Source organism: Myzus persicae, unplaced genomic scaffold (assembly GCF_001856785.1).
Source record: "Myzus persicae strain clone G006 unplaced genomic scaffold, MPER_G0061.0, whole genome shotgun sequence".
In the NCBI taxonomy this organism is placed as follows: Eukaryota; Metazoa; Arthropoda; class Insecta; order Hemiptera; family Aphididae; genus Myzus; species Myzus persicae.
In genome coordinates, this window is record NW_019103267.1 from 150565 (window position 1) to 168620 (window position 18056).

Consider the following 18056-nt stretch of genomic DNA (forward strand, 5'->3'; position numbering starts at 1 on the left):
TGGTACAAAAACGAAAAAACCAATAGATACTATTTTGCATTTCTATGGTCTATAACATACATAGTTATTGATACATTTATAATAAGTTTTTATCGTTTAATAACCTCGACGTCGCACGTTGACGCCACAACAAAAAACATCAGATTATAAATTATGTAGGTAATTGTGTTATATTACAGTTAATATAACATATTATACCTAGTTAATATACAGAATAGTTTTATTTTTTTATTACAATAATCACTTTTTTAAATTGCTTAACTTTTAATTTAACTATATTATTGTACAATTTCAAAAATGAAATCTATTTTATAACTTTAATCAATTATTCATATTTTTTTGTAAGTTTTGTACTTCACATGTATATTATTTAAACTTATACGTGATTCTTTTGTATCTCCGTTTGAAGAAATAATAATTTATTAAGTTAACCTTTTTAATTTTCTTTCCATGCAGAAAGATTAAAACTTGTTGATCCACAATCAATTGTAAGCCTTAAAACAAAATTATAAGAAATTAACTGGACGTAAGAAATATTTTAAAATTGAATTGGTCATGTGTATGGATATGTTATACATAACAACACACAGATCAGTAATTGATAGTATAAGTACAAGTTATCAAATTTAATCAATTAATCAAAAAAATAATACCAACCTAGCTGGTATGAAAATATTGAATGGTAATATATCGATTTCTGTAGTTGCACAAAATATTTGAGAAAGGGTGAGACTCCATAAGACATCATATTGTTCTAATATTACAAATATATTTAAAAAAGCATCATTACGGTAAAAAATATATAACTAATTATCATGTATACCTTTAGAAAAACTTCCTGGTTGATCTTCTACATCGAAAAAGAAACGATCACCATATCGAATACGAAAAAATCCATCAGAGATTATGCACCTTGCAGTTTCACCAACCATTGCATCGTCAACAAGTGGTTCAAGCAAAGCTCCTACTAGCAAATCTATATCTTCGACACTTTCATAATTCTGCTTCAGTAACTCAATGTCCTGAATATAATTAATCAGTAGTAAACATTAAAAATTATCAAATAGTAATATTACTCAAATGATATAATAGGTTTGGTTTTAATGACTGAAAATATATTTTTTTTAATTAAAAGCTGCTTCACGGCTGATAAGCATTTATGTCTGCAATGTGTACAACTGACCAGGTTGACAGATTTTTGGGGGCAACAAATGTATAAGGTGGTGCAAATTTGTTTACTAAAATATTTTTGTAGTTATAGTGAACTATTATAACTTTTTTGAAATTGAAATTGTTTTCCGATAACAATAACATAATACGCTATTTAATTTAATCGGTGGTCCAGGCCATGGATAACCTAGTTCAAATTGTTGACAAGAAATCTCTGAAATCTCAAATGCTATTATTATGAAAAAATTTTTTAAAAAAAGGTTATTCGAAAGAATATACTGAAAAGAGGTCCACTTCGTTATACTTAAAAGTCTTTAATCAGGGGAACGTTTACCTACTTAAAAGGCTTAAGAACTTCCAGAATAGACTGTAGAAGAGGGATGGCAAATCCACGGCACGCGTGCCCGAGGTGGCACGCGAAAAGATTTTGTGGTGAAAATTTTTATTATTATATATTATATAATATATAATATTATAGGACCTATAATAACCTAAACTAACCTTTTTATACTAATACATTAATTATACAATCAAATTATAGTATAACAAAATATAATATTTTTAATATTTTTTTCATCGCACGCTCTAAAAAGAAAAGGTTATTACTAATTTTGGGCAAGGAATATTCAAAAGTTTTGCCATCCCTGGTATAGGTAGTATGAACAAAATTTATAGTTATGATTTAAAAGAAATATTTTATTTTAATGAGTTTTTAAGAATTCCAAGATACCTCACAATTTTTAATTTTAATGTAAAAGTGTACTAGCAGTTTCTAATGACAAAACAAATTGTTAACTAGCGTAGTAGCATAGAAATATTTATTATTAGTACTTAAAACAGTTTAAACTCGCACAGTGAATAAAAATAATAATTTAAAGCAGTAATTATAATTTATTAATAATTCGATAAGTGAACAAAGATAATATTATACTTATTGCATTCATCAGAATTCACAAAAAAACCGCAAAGTGTATTGTACGGCCTACAGTATAAATATAAGTTCCGAATGTGGCCCTCAAGTTGAAAAAAGTTGAGCACGCCTAGTATACTACTGGAACCTTAAAATATGCTGTTTATGCATTATGCGTTAATAGTTTATTTTTTCTTACCCTAAAAAAAGTTAAACCTGGTGTTATTTATTCTATCTATTCTATAACAATTTAAAGTGGCCAAATCCATTGAGAAAAATAAATCTAAATGATTAACTTTGAATTATTTGTATATGCATATAACATATACGTAGTTACAGGAAGAACTGTGTCAATCCTCCCGAGTCTGTAATAACTTCGTTTGTACATTAAAATATTATATACTTTATTATGAAAATAAGTACTTAGGTCTATACGAGAATTGCTGTGTATTATATAGATAATTTTGCAACTATTACATAAAATTAAATAAGTCAACCCACAATAAAGAACTAGTACACAATGTAAACAAAATTGAGCAAACTGTTAAAAATCAGGTCCAAAAATATCAATATACTATGAAGTACCTGTACGGCTATACAAATACGGCTGCACTTACTGACGGTGATGACAGTATATTATTTTAATACATACCTATATATTATAGTTATGACTATAATATCAAACACCAAGACCAACTATGGTTCATATCGAGAATCTCGACAAAATATTTACAAAATATGAGCACATTAAATCTTGTTTTCATTCTAAACTTTTTCAAATTTACTGAAATACTACTACCGCATTTTAAACAGCTGATCTGCTTTTTAATTAAATATATAAGGCATTATAGAATAGATTATTAGAATCTTCGCATTTTAATTGTTTTACATAGTATATTCACCAGTGGATTGAATAAACATGTGCTCTGTTTATAACTAATTTTTAATTTTTTTTAAATAACAATATGAAACATATTTTTACACAATGAAATATTAAATACATACAATAACTTGATACATCATAATTTATATAATATGTACTGGCGTCTGGCAAGAACGATTGGCGGTAAAACAAAACAAAAATCGCGAGGAGAGCCAACTAACGTTGCCGACGGAAAGCAACGGACGTAAGTACAAAACCAAAAAAAAATGGGGCGAAGTCAACGGGTCTGCTAAGTCAAACGAGAGAGTGCGTTTTGCACAACTCGAACCGCGTATAACACATCTTCACAGTACACGAATATCGTGGACACTAGCGGAGACCATATTATTATATTTTATACTGTAAAGTTGTCAACTCAAAATGCCACTTTTGGCTAACCGTACATGTAAACGAATTATTATTGAACCATATATTGAAATGTAAGAATATTACAATCGTCATTTTAAATACACATATTATGTAATGTGTCTGGAAATTAATTAGTAACCATGCACCTATTTTATTTTCAATGTTCAACAATATTATAATATTATATTTCGTTGTCATGGATATGTACATTCGTCCGAATGTTTATTCGTACGTCTTACAACAAATTTTGTTTCAGTCTACTACGAGGCATTGCTCAAACTATTTTTTGTCTCATAAATTATTTAAATAATTTAACTCAATTATAATGTCTTGAAATTCAATTTCTGAATTTTTAAACAAAACCATGGAAAGTTTCACGGAAGCAGACCATATTACAACCAACGACGACGTTGACTTCGGCAGATATCAAAGTGTTGGACGAGGTGGCCGAGGACTTACTGAAGGCCGCCGTTCAGAGGTCATTGAATTTGCCCGCCCTCTCTCTGGATCCGAGTGACGAGCGGTCGTCGTCTGTTTCAAGCGGTGATAGCAGTATTGCATCACCACAAACGGAGGCGCCGAGTATTTTTGTGCCGAGCGTCTTGGACAAGTTGCTGCAGTTTGACGAAGTTGCGTCAGAAATCCGAAACGCTAACACGAAGTACGGTAAGCGCCTTCCGCCGTTACCGCGGTGTTTCAGCAGTACGCCGGAAGTTGAACACTTGCCACCAATAACGCGGCATTCTGAAGACGGTGATTGTGTGGCACCTGGTTTTTTGGCCACTAACGAGCGACAAAAAACAACGGCGAACAACCGGCTGCCGTCGGACGTAGATTGTGAGCCGGACGTCCCAGAGGTCAAGAGCGTGATTCAGTCAGAAGAAATTGAGAAGACAGTTCAAAGCACGGCTATAGACGTACCAAAAAGTGACGGTGACGAGCTCGAACCGTCAGTGGCCACGGTAAAGTCAGCAGCATCAAAACAACCGCTGCAAAATAGTCGTAGGCCGTCCATTATGTCAGCACTAGGGAACCGACTCCTCAAGGTCGGCAGATTGTTGGTCTGATGTTGTTGTCGTCCGAATAATAATGATTAGATTGGTATTAGACTCTGGTACCGCGATGTGGCGCATCCGGTTTTTCGAGCACCCTTGTGCCTCGTCGCATTTTTTTTTTTACATTTTTCTTTTAGTTTTGTACCGACGTCCCTCGTTTTCCGCCGGCAACCTTTTAGTTGGCCCTCGCGATTTTTGTTTTTTGGTTTTCCCGCTAACCATTCCTGCGAGTACCTTTATACATTAAGATGTATTCAATATATATACAATATACATATATATATTTTTTTTTTTTATAATTTTTTAAATATTTTTTTGTATATTATATCATACATATATTACCATGTGTTCAGTCGTTCCTTGTGTAAAAATATGTTTCATACTGTTAATTTGAAAAATACAAATTTGTTATTTACAGAACACTTGTTTATTCAATTGACTGGTGTATGTATTATATAAAATTATTAAAATACGACGATTCTAATAATCTATTATATAATACCTAATATATTTAATTAAAATACAATAGCAGAATTGTAGTAAATTTAAAAAAAATGTAGAATGAAAACAAAATCTAATGTGCTCATATTTTGTTGATATTTTTGATATGAACCATATTATAGTTAGTTTTGATAAGAGTGTTAATTATAAGCGTTTGATATTGTAGTCATAACTATAGGTATATATCTGGGATGGCAAATCCATGGCACGCGTGCCCGAGGTGGCACGAGAAAATATTTTGTGGAGTGTGGGCACGCGAAAATTTTTACTATTTTATATTATATAACCTTTTATACAATCAAATTATAGTATAACAAAATATAATATTTTTTAAATGTTTTCATGGCACTCTCTAAAAAAAAATGTTATTACTAGTGTTGGGCATGCGGTGTTTAAAAGGTTTACCATCCCTGCTATAGAACATAATATATACAATACACAAACATATAGGATAATAATAGACAAATACAAGTACTTTACTTTTTCATTTCTTTGATTAAAACTATAAAAAATGTTACGCACAATTTAAAAAACTCACAGTAAGCTGTAATGCGCCAGATAAATCATCAAATGATGTAATATTTGGAAAACCGCAAATTTTTCTGACTCTAATGTATGGAGGTAAACCAATATCACGGCCCCTTTGAATGTCTATACTAAGTAAGTCTGTGTCTGCAACAGTACTTATAAAATTATGAAACATACCACTTGATATCTGGTATATAATCAAATAATTCAAGTTAATTATAGAGGCAAAAAGATTTCAATATATATAAGGTATATATTACCAACAAATTATAATTTGGTAATGGACATCGACCTTTCACGAATGACATTCCTCTGAGTAATTCTTCAAGCTTAGAACCGCCGATTATCGGATCAGGAAATGACATGTACTCGTTAAGTTTAAAATTTTCTGAGCTATGGTATGTCTCGTCTACAAAACTTGATCAGTAGTATAATTAAAACAAAGGATGTCTTTTAGATTAAAAAATTAAAAAATTACTAATATAGCGAAGGCACAACGTTGTGTGGAACTCGAAAACAACCTCCTGAAAATTCAACGGCCAATTGTGGCATAATTGATGGATCATACACAGTTTTCTTATCTACAGTAAGAGTCAAACCAACTTTTTCACAATAATCACTACCTATAAATATGAAAGCATTTAATTTTTAGATATTAAATTTAAATTGATACATATTTTATATTTTTAACTAATGAGTATTGTACCTTTAATAATTCTTTATAACTTAATTTATATGTAGATACAAAAGTATATTTACATCGAATCATGTATATCTGAAATTGGTGACACCTAAAATAAATACCTACCAAGTAAAACCGGCAAGTAATCTCGGTAAACTAAAATCTGAAGAACTGCAGTTATGAACTTTCGAGCTTCTTGGTATAGTATTTCATCTGACCAATTTGGATTTTGAGCTAGTAATAATCCTGCTATAAGGTTATGAAACCTAACAAACGCCACTTGGTATAATATGAGACCGAAGTGCTGATTACCTCTAGGATCGCCTAAAAACAACATATTTTTTAAATGGGTATCATAATGAATTCTATATTCATAATGATAATTTTAGTTTTTGCAGTACCTCCATCGAAACAATAAGTCACATTAGTTCGCCCATCACAAAATGATCCATTCCTTTGTTTTTGAGGACAAAATTCTTGTCCATCAATCATGTCAGTTTTTAATTTTCCTAAATCATGAGATCTAAGAGAGTCTGCTTTAGCTACAGTAGATCCGTATATTTGAGATGCGTCAAGAAAAGCAGTTTGCTGATTTACCTGAAAAATATATAACACATAAGATTTTTTGGAATTATTAGAGTTTTGTACATTATGTATGACATCGATGATTTTAATATTAAGGGTACGAACAGGGCAGTCATTTGGGGGGGAGCAGGGTTTTCAACGGCACCACTAACTTAAAAAATGTTAAAAATTGAACAGCCATCAATACTCCAATGCGCCGCCATAATTAAATTATACTTTATGATTTCATGTATAGGTACTTAATATAAATAAAATATTTTTTTCAAGTTTTTGTATATTTTTGGTTCATTAGGTTTATTGATCATATCTTATTTGCTTTTTTTCAAATATTAGTGAAATGGCATTATCTGGTTGCTTTAATTGCTTAAAAGCTTTTAATTCTTTGAATTGCTAGATATTTAAAAGTTGCATTAGTCGTTATGAGTTTCAATTATAATTATAAAAGGGAAGAAAAGAATATTTACATAGGTTTACATAGGTTACCTACATTTACGTATGTAAATATTTTTTTTTTAATCACTTGGTGAAATGTCAAAATTGGCCTGCCTAAAAGTTTGCACACCCAGAAAAAATCTGAAATGACGCCCTTGAGTACGAAATAACAATTTATTATTTAATAGTATGTTATATACTGAAATTCATGGCAGGACAACCAAACAAATTTGTTAAAATCGTGAAGTTAAGTTATGAGTAGGTATAAGAAAAATTAATATAAGTTAAGTTGGATGCTAACTGCCTAACTGTTGCCGCCGCAACACAACAATATATGAATACAATTTAAAATAGTATTCGATCTCAGTCACGGAGGAACTGCAGGTCAAACTAGAGGCTGGTGGTATTTTTGGTATACCGATAAATACCGGTATCCCGTATTTTCGGTATTTCAGAATAACGGTATACCATGATTCGGTAATTACCGTTATTACCGAAAATACCCTACCCCGGTAATTACCGAATATACTAGCATTTATTATTTATTATTTTTATATATTCATAATGACATAATATAATATTCTAAACTGCCAGTTTGCAGACCACCGTTGCCTGCATCTAGATCAGAGTTTCTCAACCATTTCAGCGTCGCGAATACCAAAAAAATAGGTTAAAATAAAATCAGTTACCTCACGATCCCCTCCCTCTTTGTTTGTAGAAGTAATTTATTATTTTTCTAGAAACTACCCCTCCCCTTTTCCCCATATCACAAAATATTGGGAGTCTTAAAGTCTTAAACAATAATTAATAATTACACATGATTTTTAGATGTTAAAGGTAAATTTTCTTAGGTTGGAAACTTGGAAACACAAATAAATTTACCGAGATCCGGTATGTATTCCGATGTACTATATTTCCGGTAATTACCTCACCTCGTTATTTTCGGTAATTACCGTGGTAAGGTTAACCTAACCGAAAATACCGTATAACCGGTAATACCGTAAATACCGGTAGTAAACAAATACCGGATACCGGCATCAAAATTTTGAATACTGCCAACCCTAGGTCACACCACAGAATAAATGAAAAATAAATTTCATTAATTCTGTGGTCACACACACACACTCAATCACCTGTTATGTAATTATTGTTTTGTTTTTGTATGTATTTAAATGTGCCCAGTGAGTTATACCCATATTATTATTATGTAGATTAACAGCACGTTATCGCAAGCTGCCGAGCCGGCCCTGCAATTATAATTTAATAAGGCCGCCGTGATTCAGTCCACAGTAAGCTCTACGGTGTCAGCCAAGAATTGAAGAATCCACGTTGATTTGCCGGTCTTTTTACTATTATTTTAACTGTCGGGGCAATTTTTAAATATTGAATTTTTGTCGTGGAGCAATTCGCCTTAAATTATATTATAAATTATTATATCGTGGGCGCGAATCGTCTCAAATTACTATACAATTTTGTTTGTTTGTATTGTTATTTACCAAGCGCAATCGCCTGTTATACATATTTATTATTTTATTATTGTCTTGGGCGCGAATTGCCACTCTTTTTATACTGTATATTATTATACTTTTGTAATCTGCATTATGCACAATTTTATTACAAATCTATTTTAATGTTAGAAAATTTTAATAATTAAGGAATTACTTAATTTTATATGACCTGCTATTGGAAAGCAACTATAGCTCTAAAATATTTTATTTTAGGATAAAATGTAGGGTACTTCAGGAAGAAACATTTTGTACCTAGTATTTTTAGTCCACAAAAAGTTAAAAGACTATTTAAATTATACCGTATATAAAGAAAAGGTAAAAATATTGTAACGTAAATTAAAACTATAAATGATAATATAAATCAGTACACACGGGTATTTGAGGAGTTATTTCACAATTGAAATCAAAAGAAGCTGTCATTGCTCGTCTAAATGGAAGACATGTTTTGTTTATTTCAGAATATGCCGGGTCTTGAGGGGGTATCTTAATCACTGCTTGGCAAATATCTGGAATATTGTCATCACTCTGAACTGCACAACAATCCGCAGGTGGTACTAAAATATTATTTATCATTATTACTATTGTATATAAATCAATTTTATTTAACACATTTATCGATTTAAATTATGGCCAACACAGTATAAAGAATTGAGATGCTCTACCCAGGCAACAATATTGTAACTACTAAAGTATCAACAATAATATAGACCAGATGTATGAACTTAAATATTTTAACTTAAACGCAGTTCGGTACCCATAAGGTTTTTAACTAAAATTAAACTAAAGGCAAAATACTATTTTACAACAATTTGAAACGTTTAGGCATAGTGAAGTCTCTATCTAACCTAGATGTTTTACATTTTTATTAAATAGCATTATATGTAGTTATTTACTGTCTTACTTCCTATAAAAATCTAAAAAAAAATGTTCATTTAAAACGAATTAAATGAAAACTTGTTGACTTTCTATAATAAATTGTACTTATATGTTTATTCAAAAAATCGTATCTAGTATTGTTTCGATTAACTAAGGAGACACGGTAGGAAACTCCAAATGGTGCCAATGGAAAGACATCAGGTTATATGGAGAAATAGTAAATAAAATAAAGGAATAATAATACGAACCTTTTGTTTAAATGTACACCATTACCAATTAAGTGTAGAAAGGAAGATTTAATGACAACAATCGATAATTCAGACAAGGTGATACAAATCGATTGTACTTGATTCGTACTTTATACGTTTTAAAAAAGTAGTAATCCGTGGTGGGTAGGTAGCGCTCCAAAAGTTGTTTTTGAGTACAAACATTAAAATACTTAAATGCAGAGCATCAAATAATGTATAGAATGTATTATACATGCTGACTTAGGTAGTCATCCTACATTATACGAGATATACCCAAAAGATAAATTTCAATACTTTAAATTAATGGATAATAAAGATGTTTATAACATGCCAATAACCTTAGTTGTTGTGGCTTAAATTAATAAAAAAAAAAAAAAAAGATGTTTATGTGGAAAAATAGTTAACATTCTGACATTCTGTTGTAAATTACAACAATTTTTTTTAAATATTTGTAATTATTTTGTTTTATCCTCTTATTCAAACAGTATTTAATTTTTAAAGCGTTTTACCAGTAAAATTGACTCCCATTAAACTAATATCATGTGTAATAAACTGGCCGACTTGATTGACATGATAATTTCTGGAAATGTCTGGAACATCAATTGGAAATGTTCTTGGCCAAAACAATTCCAACTGCAAATGGCGAGCTCCTGGCAATTCCGATTTATTCTTATATTGTAGTCGAAGACTATAGTTACCTATTAATGCAATTTAAATATATGAATGTTGTCGACTTCAGTATAAATAAATGTAATTATATTATATTTTTAATTATTTATTTGTGCATATTATAATATCTTTGTCTTTTGTCAATTTAATTAATACAGCAACAAAAGAGTAAGGCAGTAAGTTTAATAACAGTCGATTTACAGCATGCGTACCTACTAAATATTATTTATATTATATGTTATTATAATAACATTGCAAATTTTTTTTGTAGCAGCAGCAGTATTGCAAATTATTGCAATTAATTTGCAATAACATGGTAAGTACTAGTTTGGAGACAATACGACAAACTTGGACGACAACACATATAAAAAAGAAGAACAGCAGAGTTCATCAACATGAGATCATTACAATATGAAAATTGTTTTAATATATAACTACTATGTAAGCCTAAATAGTTACTTGTATTTAATAACTTATATATAATATCATCGGGTTATTTATCAATTAAATAAAAATATATTCATTGACCACTTACCATCATCGTAATAAGCTGAACCCAGTCGAATATAGGGAGTAAAAGTTGAACCCCATAATGGTTGTTCTAAGTTATTGCACGTTCCATTAATAGTTCTATATTTAGAAGTGCTATTGCAAGTAACCGAAGTTGCGCACTTTTTATAAAACTCGTCACTTACATTTTTAATTAAATTTGCTTCGGGGTAAGTTTGAGCCTAAAAATTAAAAATTAAAATATATATATATGGTAGGTATACAACTGTAACAGCTTAAATTGAAAGAGCATAATATTAAATTGGGATGCTTGTGTATAGATGTTATTGCACATTTTTCGATATCAAAAGTATTTCTACTGTCTTGGTTTTCAATGACACCTGTCGATATTACATTCATAGGTACTTAGGTATGCAAAATGCAAATATTGCGCTCCCATAACTTGGGTGTGGTCTTTCTACCACCATAGTCTCGGCCTTCTGATATTGGGTCTATTCTGTTGATAGGACCTGTATGTTTATTGGACGCATATCACACTCCACTTTCTTGCACATCTCGGACATCAATATTTTTTTATCTGGTGTTAAGTCCTCAATATTAATATTGACACCATCGTCAGATTTAGTCCTGAAAAGGAACATTTCACCATCTGACAGTGGTTGGTAGAATTGGCCAACAAATAATTAATTGTTTAAAAAGTTCCGTGTGGATCTCGGTAAATTCTACATTCGATGTTCCCATAGGGCATCACTTGGAAGTTTCTACGGTTATTACCTAAATTTGAATTAGGTACATCAAAATAACAAAACCGATTTTGCTGAAAACTGGCAAAAATATATTTCCGGTATTTTTGTGAGTTTCTTTTTAATTTTTCACAGTCATAAATTAGAGTTCTGTCAAAAGGTGATGAGTGATGACTGTCACGAAAAATAAAAATAAAATACCGATATGCACATTATTGTACAACCAATTATAGCTACAATCGTTGCTTCGCAATTCACTTGGTTTCTAATATTTTCAGAGTACCCAAACATAAATTGGTTTTATGTACTAAATAAAATGTATAACTAACCTGAATACCTGAATACGTCAGTAATGTATCCAAAAATACTAAAATAAGTAAATTATTCATTGCTGGAAAATTTCTCCACATACTGTAAAAAAAAATATGATACTGAATCTTAGCTGGCTATAATAAAAATATAACTTAGGTTGAAAATTTTAACTTAGTTTATTTAATTTGCATACTTATACAATTTTTCTATTTATTGTACACCCATATACAACACCTGTATCATATTTGTACAAGGTGATGATTATTTTATCATGAACCACTCATTATTTCAAAAATTAATAATTATGTATTTGAAAATATTTTTTGCATGGTTTCAAGTCGTTACAAAGCAAGGTATTTTAAAAAAATTATATTTTTCAATATTCTTTATCCATATCATTTTTTATGTTTTTATGTTTTGAATCACAACATACAGTTTATGTGTTATGGGTAAGTTTAGATGAGCGGAATGGAGTGATACCCAGTTACCCCGTAAATGTTCGTTCACTCATAAGTCATAACTCATGAGTCATGAACTACTCGTTATAAATTCGATTTTTATGTATCGAAATAGTTAAAAAAATATTCTACTCTACTTTGGAATATGAAATGAAAACTGTATGTTGACATTCAAAAAATAAAAAACTTCAAAATTAGAAGAATAAAAATATTAAAAATATATTTTTTAAAAACCACATTGTTTTGTGACGACTTGAAACCATGTAAAAAAACATTTTCATATACATCAATAGGTAATTTTTAAAATAATCAGTGGCTCATGATAAAAGAATCCCCCTGTATAATATCATCTACAAAATAATATAGGTATCTATTGGCCATTATAGGTATTTACATTGGTTTTATACATACATTATAATATTATGTATATATATAAATTTATAATCCATTCTTTTTTGTAACAGAATATTACAGTTTTTAATTTACAATGATGTTTTTTCCATGACAAGTCAACATGTCCCATACCTACACATAAACTAAAAAATCACTAGTTCAAACTGGTGCACAAAAAAAGCACCGGGGTGTTCGCACCTTACCATTAACATTATCAATATTGATCAACGAGAGATAACGTTGGGAAAATTTTATACCGGTTTGGACAAAAGAATTTCTAGAAAAATTTATTTCTTATCCATCGATCAAACGTCCATCTAATTATTCTAATTGGTAACTGGTAAGCACTTAAAATAATATTTGTGCATTACGTAGGTAACTTTATTAAATGTAGGTAAATACAAAACGATATAGGTATAATGTGAGTGTAACAGAAAGACCTGAAAAATCAAATAACTTTTGTTCTAATCAATGTTTTTAAATTTTGTTGCTATATAATTTATTCACTCGTTTGCTACACTTGTAATATCACATTTTTCTTTCTAATACTGACAATTTCAAATCTGAATTAAATATTTTTTGAAAATTTTAAAATAGGAAATTTGTTAATCTATTTTTTAGGAAAAACTTTTTTTCCGAAAAAATTAAATTTGAAAATGTCATTGACATGGGCGATCCTTGGATTTATTTTCGGAGAGGTTAGGAGTGAATTTTTCCGACTTCCAAAATTTAAATTTGTTGAATGCATACCTACTCGGCGTCTGGTAATGTAAATATGTAATAATTTGACATTTAGGTACTGAACACGATTTAAGATAGTAGATTATCTTAAATTAATGAATAATTATCTTAAATCGCAGTACTGAACAAAACGAATAACATAAACCAGCTGATAAGTGATACCTAACATTAAGCGAAAGTTTAATATGGTACCGCATAGGTAAATACTAAAATACAACATCGGTAGGTACTTACTATTACCTATTACAATTATTTGTAAATTCAATGGTTATCAATCTGAAATGTGTTTAAAAATTTAAAAATTTAATAACTTATCTAGGTACACCAATACAAAATAACTGTTATTTTACACTTTTATAATTGTAACGAATATGTTCATAGATAGGTATCTATTAAGTTCACTTTATTTAATTCGACTACTCAGGTAATTATAAAATCAAACAAAGCTTGAGAAAAAAAAACATTTTGTAATATTATGTGTTTAAAAACTCCCCCTAAAAATAAATAATTACCTAAATGGACTTGTACCAATTCACGTTTATTTTACACGATTCATAATATTAATACCTACCATAATAAATTAAAAATTGTCATTATAAATCACAAAATAACACTTGTGCTTTTTTTTTATTATTTATTTATAAAAAATATTTACAATCCATATACCTACACAATAGTCAATAATAATTATACAATGAATATTACAGAGGCGGTTTGAGTATACTGTTTTTGGTGCACTGCGCCACCAATATATTTTAGACGGGTGGGGGGTTATTGGAGTTTTCAGGGAGTTATTCATAGTAAATTATGAATAAAAATATTTTACATTAAATCGTTACTATTTAGGCAGACTTATTTATGTACCCTACGCCCTACAGCTAAAAACCACGATAATGATAGTGAGATAATACTTAATAGAACTAAGCATACAACTTACAACTTAATACTAATATTACTATATAACGTTTTTGAAATGATTTTCGTTATCATTATTATTGTAGATTTATTAATAGAAAACTGCGGCTTATCGTATGGGTATATATTTATTTGTTATTTAGAGGTTGTGGTGGGGGTGGGTGGGTGTGTATATTATATTGTCTTAATGTCTTGCACCACTAAGTACAATACTAATCTAAATATCTAATACATATCTCTGATGAATAAAGATGTTAACATTTGAGACATTTGAGTACTAGACGTGGCAGCAGGGCCTGATTAAGGAGTTGGTCACCAGTAGGCTAGGGTTGATTTGGCGCCCCTATGAATGATCGGAGTGGTTGGAGGGTAAAACGAGGATTAAGAAAACGTAAAAACAACAGACTTTTTTTGTTTAAAATAAAACGTGTTTTATATTTAATAAAATTATATACAAAAGCATTTAAAAAATTTTAATTTATGATTGAACTAAATATTATTCATTTTAAAAAGTTTTTTCATTGATTTTAACCCTGCGAAAGACTATTAGCACTAGTAGACGGCATCGCCACTTGAATTTCACTTTTGTTTTTGCTACTTTCAACCAGAACACTCTTCACTGAGGCATCTAATAATGATTCAGAATCAGAAGTCATTATTAGACGTTGTTTTAGATTTACTAAAAAACGAATCAAGTGAAGGCATTTTTTTCAAAATTGCATTTTCCCGCTCACTACGCTCTCGAGCCCTTTTTCGATACTCGGAACCACTTGGTTTTTTATTTTCACTCATATTAATAAGCTGTTTGTAAATTGTATTAAAAAATATACCAATAAAATGTACGTACGCACACGTAACAATTTTTTTTTTTTAAGTATATATTATGCAAAAATTCTACATTCGTAAAAAAAATTTTTGTGGCGCCCCCAATTGATCGATTGGCGCCCTAGACTGTAGCCAGTGGTCGGGACGCTACTGTTTTTTTGCAGCACGCTAACGCTACTGCTACTCCCCCCCAAAAGTAGCTCGCTATCGCTAAAGCTACTTTGTTTTTAAATTTAGTGCGCTACTTTTAACGCTATTGTTTAAATGTAGCGCGCTACTTTTTCGCTACATTTTTTTGATTTATTTATATAATATTCACTTGAGTAATTGGTCATTATTTGTTAATTCCTACCACTACTTTCTTGTATTTTTGGAAGACAGGTTTATTCAATGTATTTTATGTATTTTTGTAACAAAAATCAAAACAAATAAAAACGTTTTATTGAAAATTGCCAATAATTAGTAGTTTGTACTGATTAGACATTCGGTCACTGGGAGAAAAGACTTCACACAGTAAGGGGATGAGTGATTACTGATTACAAAGAATTTTGATTTGCTAAACATTTTTTTTTTTTAAAGTTGATGGCAAGCATGGATCTAGAACATCTTACGTTCCGCTGTATAGTGTAAGTGTCAAGTGGACTTTGTCGTTGAGTAGGTCATTGTGATGGAAGTGTTAAATCTGAATTCAGTGATACAAAGAATCTAAAACACTGTTACCTAATATTGTAATAATGCACTTATGATTATAGTCTTATCTATAATCTATGATTGCTGATTAGTCCGGTCCGTGTTAAACTTAAACCCGAAAAAATCAAAAATACACTCATCTAGTCATCTTAATTAAATAAATAAACATACACCATAATATTTAATTTTCATGAAATAGGTTAGAAGTAGCGATAGAATAATGAACATTTTCGCTACACTAACCGTAAATTTCTAGCGCGCTATAGTATTTCGCTACATTACTTATACTGTAGAGACGCTATGTTAATCGCTACAGCTAAAGTAGCGTGCTACTGTAGCGTCGCTACAATTAGCGCGCTACTCCCGACCACTGACTGTAGCCTACTTAGCCTATTGGTTAATCAGGCCCTGCGTGGCAGCATGAGAAAAGGGACACTAGTACACTACTTCCAACTTATCAACTTAGGAGAATAGGTATGTTTATGTACCTATATTATAATAAACTAAATACCTACCTAGTACCTACTAATTAATAGATCATGTGGCCATTCATGTTTCAGTTTACGGAAACGGTTGTCAGGCAATGTGTGAGAAGAAAATTTAGATATAAAGGGGATTTGTGTGATTGAAGGAGTTTTTATGAAATTTGTTATAGTGATAGGAAGCAAGCGTGGAATGTAATTTAATTAAATAAGCAATCTATAACATTAATATAATATAATAAAAATAATGTATATATTATATAGTAATATGAAAATTAAATCTATAATCTATTCATGGTAAAATGGTATAATTTAAGCTAGGTACCTATAATGAGTAATGATAATTAAGATCCCTTTATTCCATAAACCTTTAAAAATGATTCAAATTGTACTTCTTATAAACAATTAGAAATCAAGTTGTATGCAATCAATTCACATATTTTATTTTACACAATACCTACCTGTTCATTAAAATATTATGAAAACTGTAATAAATTACAAATTTTCATAGTAAATCACAAAATAACACTTGTGCTGAATACTATTTTCCTAATAGTTATTTACATATTAACATTTGGTCATTGTATAAATATAAAATGGAATGTAATAAATTTAATTAAATGAGTAATATGTATAATGTATATATTATATAATAATATCTGTCCTGCCCAGTGTTGCCAAAGATTTGTTTGTTCATAAATATATTTGTAAAAAATATTTATGCAATATTTCTACTAATTGCAATAAACACCTAGGTATAATATGAATATATGATATACAACCAATGGCAAACAATTAAAAAAAAACAAAAAACATTCATGTGTGAGCCATCCTTTAGCTACCTACAGAAGTTGAAAAAAAAGATATAATCTACTAACTTACTAAATCTCAAGAATTCTATTGATATAAATTTATTGAAAACAGTCCAGTAGTATTTGATTCTTTTTCTTCCTGTTTAAACCAACAGCAGAGGGCACTTTGTGAACAATGCTTCTCCTCTGCTACCATCGTTTTATCAATGTTTAGACAATGTTACATACAATATACCCTACAGTAGTTTTTGAGTTTATTGACTTCAGATGAACAAACATCCATTCATAGTTATTAGTTGTATAACCAGACTTCAAGAGTGAAGATATGAAAAAACATAAAATATAGCGCTATATGAGTGAATCTTGGTTTTTGTGTAAATCAGTTCATGGGCAAAATGGGATCAGTATACTTCGCACTAGTTTTATGAACTCATTTGACCGAAATTGACAATACCCTGTAGCGGATTGGATAATATATAGCACATCATGGTATAAATCAAACGTAATTCGAACTACTCTCTAGGCTTTCCTGACATCTCCTAAAACAATTTGAAATTATAAATAATAATAATAATAATAAATAAAGTTCACTTAAATAATTTGAATAAATAACATATTTTTGAGTAGTTTTTGATAGATAAATTACATCAACTGTGCGGCTGTGCATTATAAATGTATAATACATGTAAACTATGGTAGATCACTGACAACACCATTAGA

The 18056-nt window shown here is 30.0% G+C and overlaps 1 protein-coding gene across 2 annotated transcripts; it reads right to left on the reverse strand.

The window, feature by feature from the left end:
• Window positions 1-258: 258 nt before the first annotated feature.
• Window positions 259-14053, reverse strand: LOC111034120 (peroxidase-like). 2 transcript variants are annotated; one of them, XM_022315169.1, is made up of 13 exons: window positions 13853-14053; window positions 12038-12119; window positions 10991-11186; window positions 10296-10484; window positions 9035-9216; window positions 6539-6734; window positions 6264-6461; window positions 5934-6078; window positions 5716-5872; window positions 5466-5642; window positions 824-1022; window positions 658-754; window positions 259-494 (listed from the first exon to the last, which is right to left on the reverse strand). In XM_022315169.1, exons 2-13 carry the CDS (start codon window positions 12116-12118, stop codon window positions 437-439), a joined length of 1875 nt encoding a protein of 624 aa, XP_022170861.1. In that variant the 5' UTR covers window position 12119; window positions 13853-14053; the 3' UTR covers window positions 259-436. The 2 variants fall into 2 exon arrangements, with proteins under 2 accessions (XP_022170861.1, XP_022170860.1); XM_022315168.1 differs by having other exon boundaries at window positions 13847-14053.
• Between the last annotated feature and the right edge of the window lie 4003 nt (window positions 14054-18056).

Bases quoted from the DNA above. Each gene is read 5' to 3' on its own strand.
- LOC111034120 (XM_022315169.1), bottom strand. From the start codon at position 12,118: ATGTGGAGAAATTTTCCAGCAATGAATAATTTACTTATTTTAGTATTT. The intron at 6,079-6,263 runs GTAGGTATTTAT...TCATATTTATAG, and splicing joins TTACTTGCCGGTTTTACTTG to GTAGTGATTATTGTGAAAAA. The intron at 1,023-5,465 runs GTGAGTTTTTTA...AATTATATTCAG, and splicing joins CTGGCGCATTACAGCTTACT to GACATTGAGTTACTGAAGCA.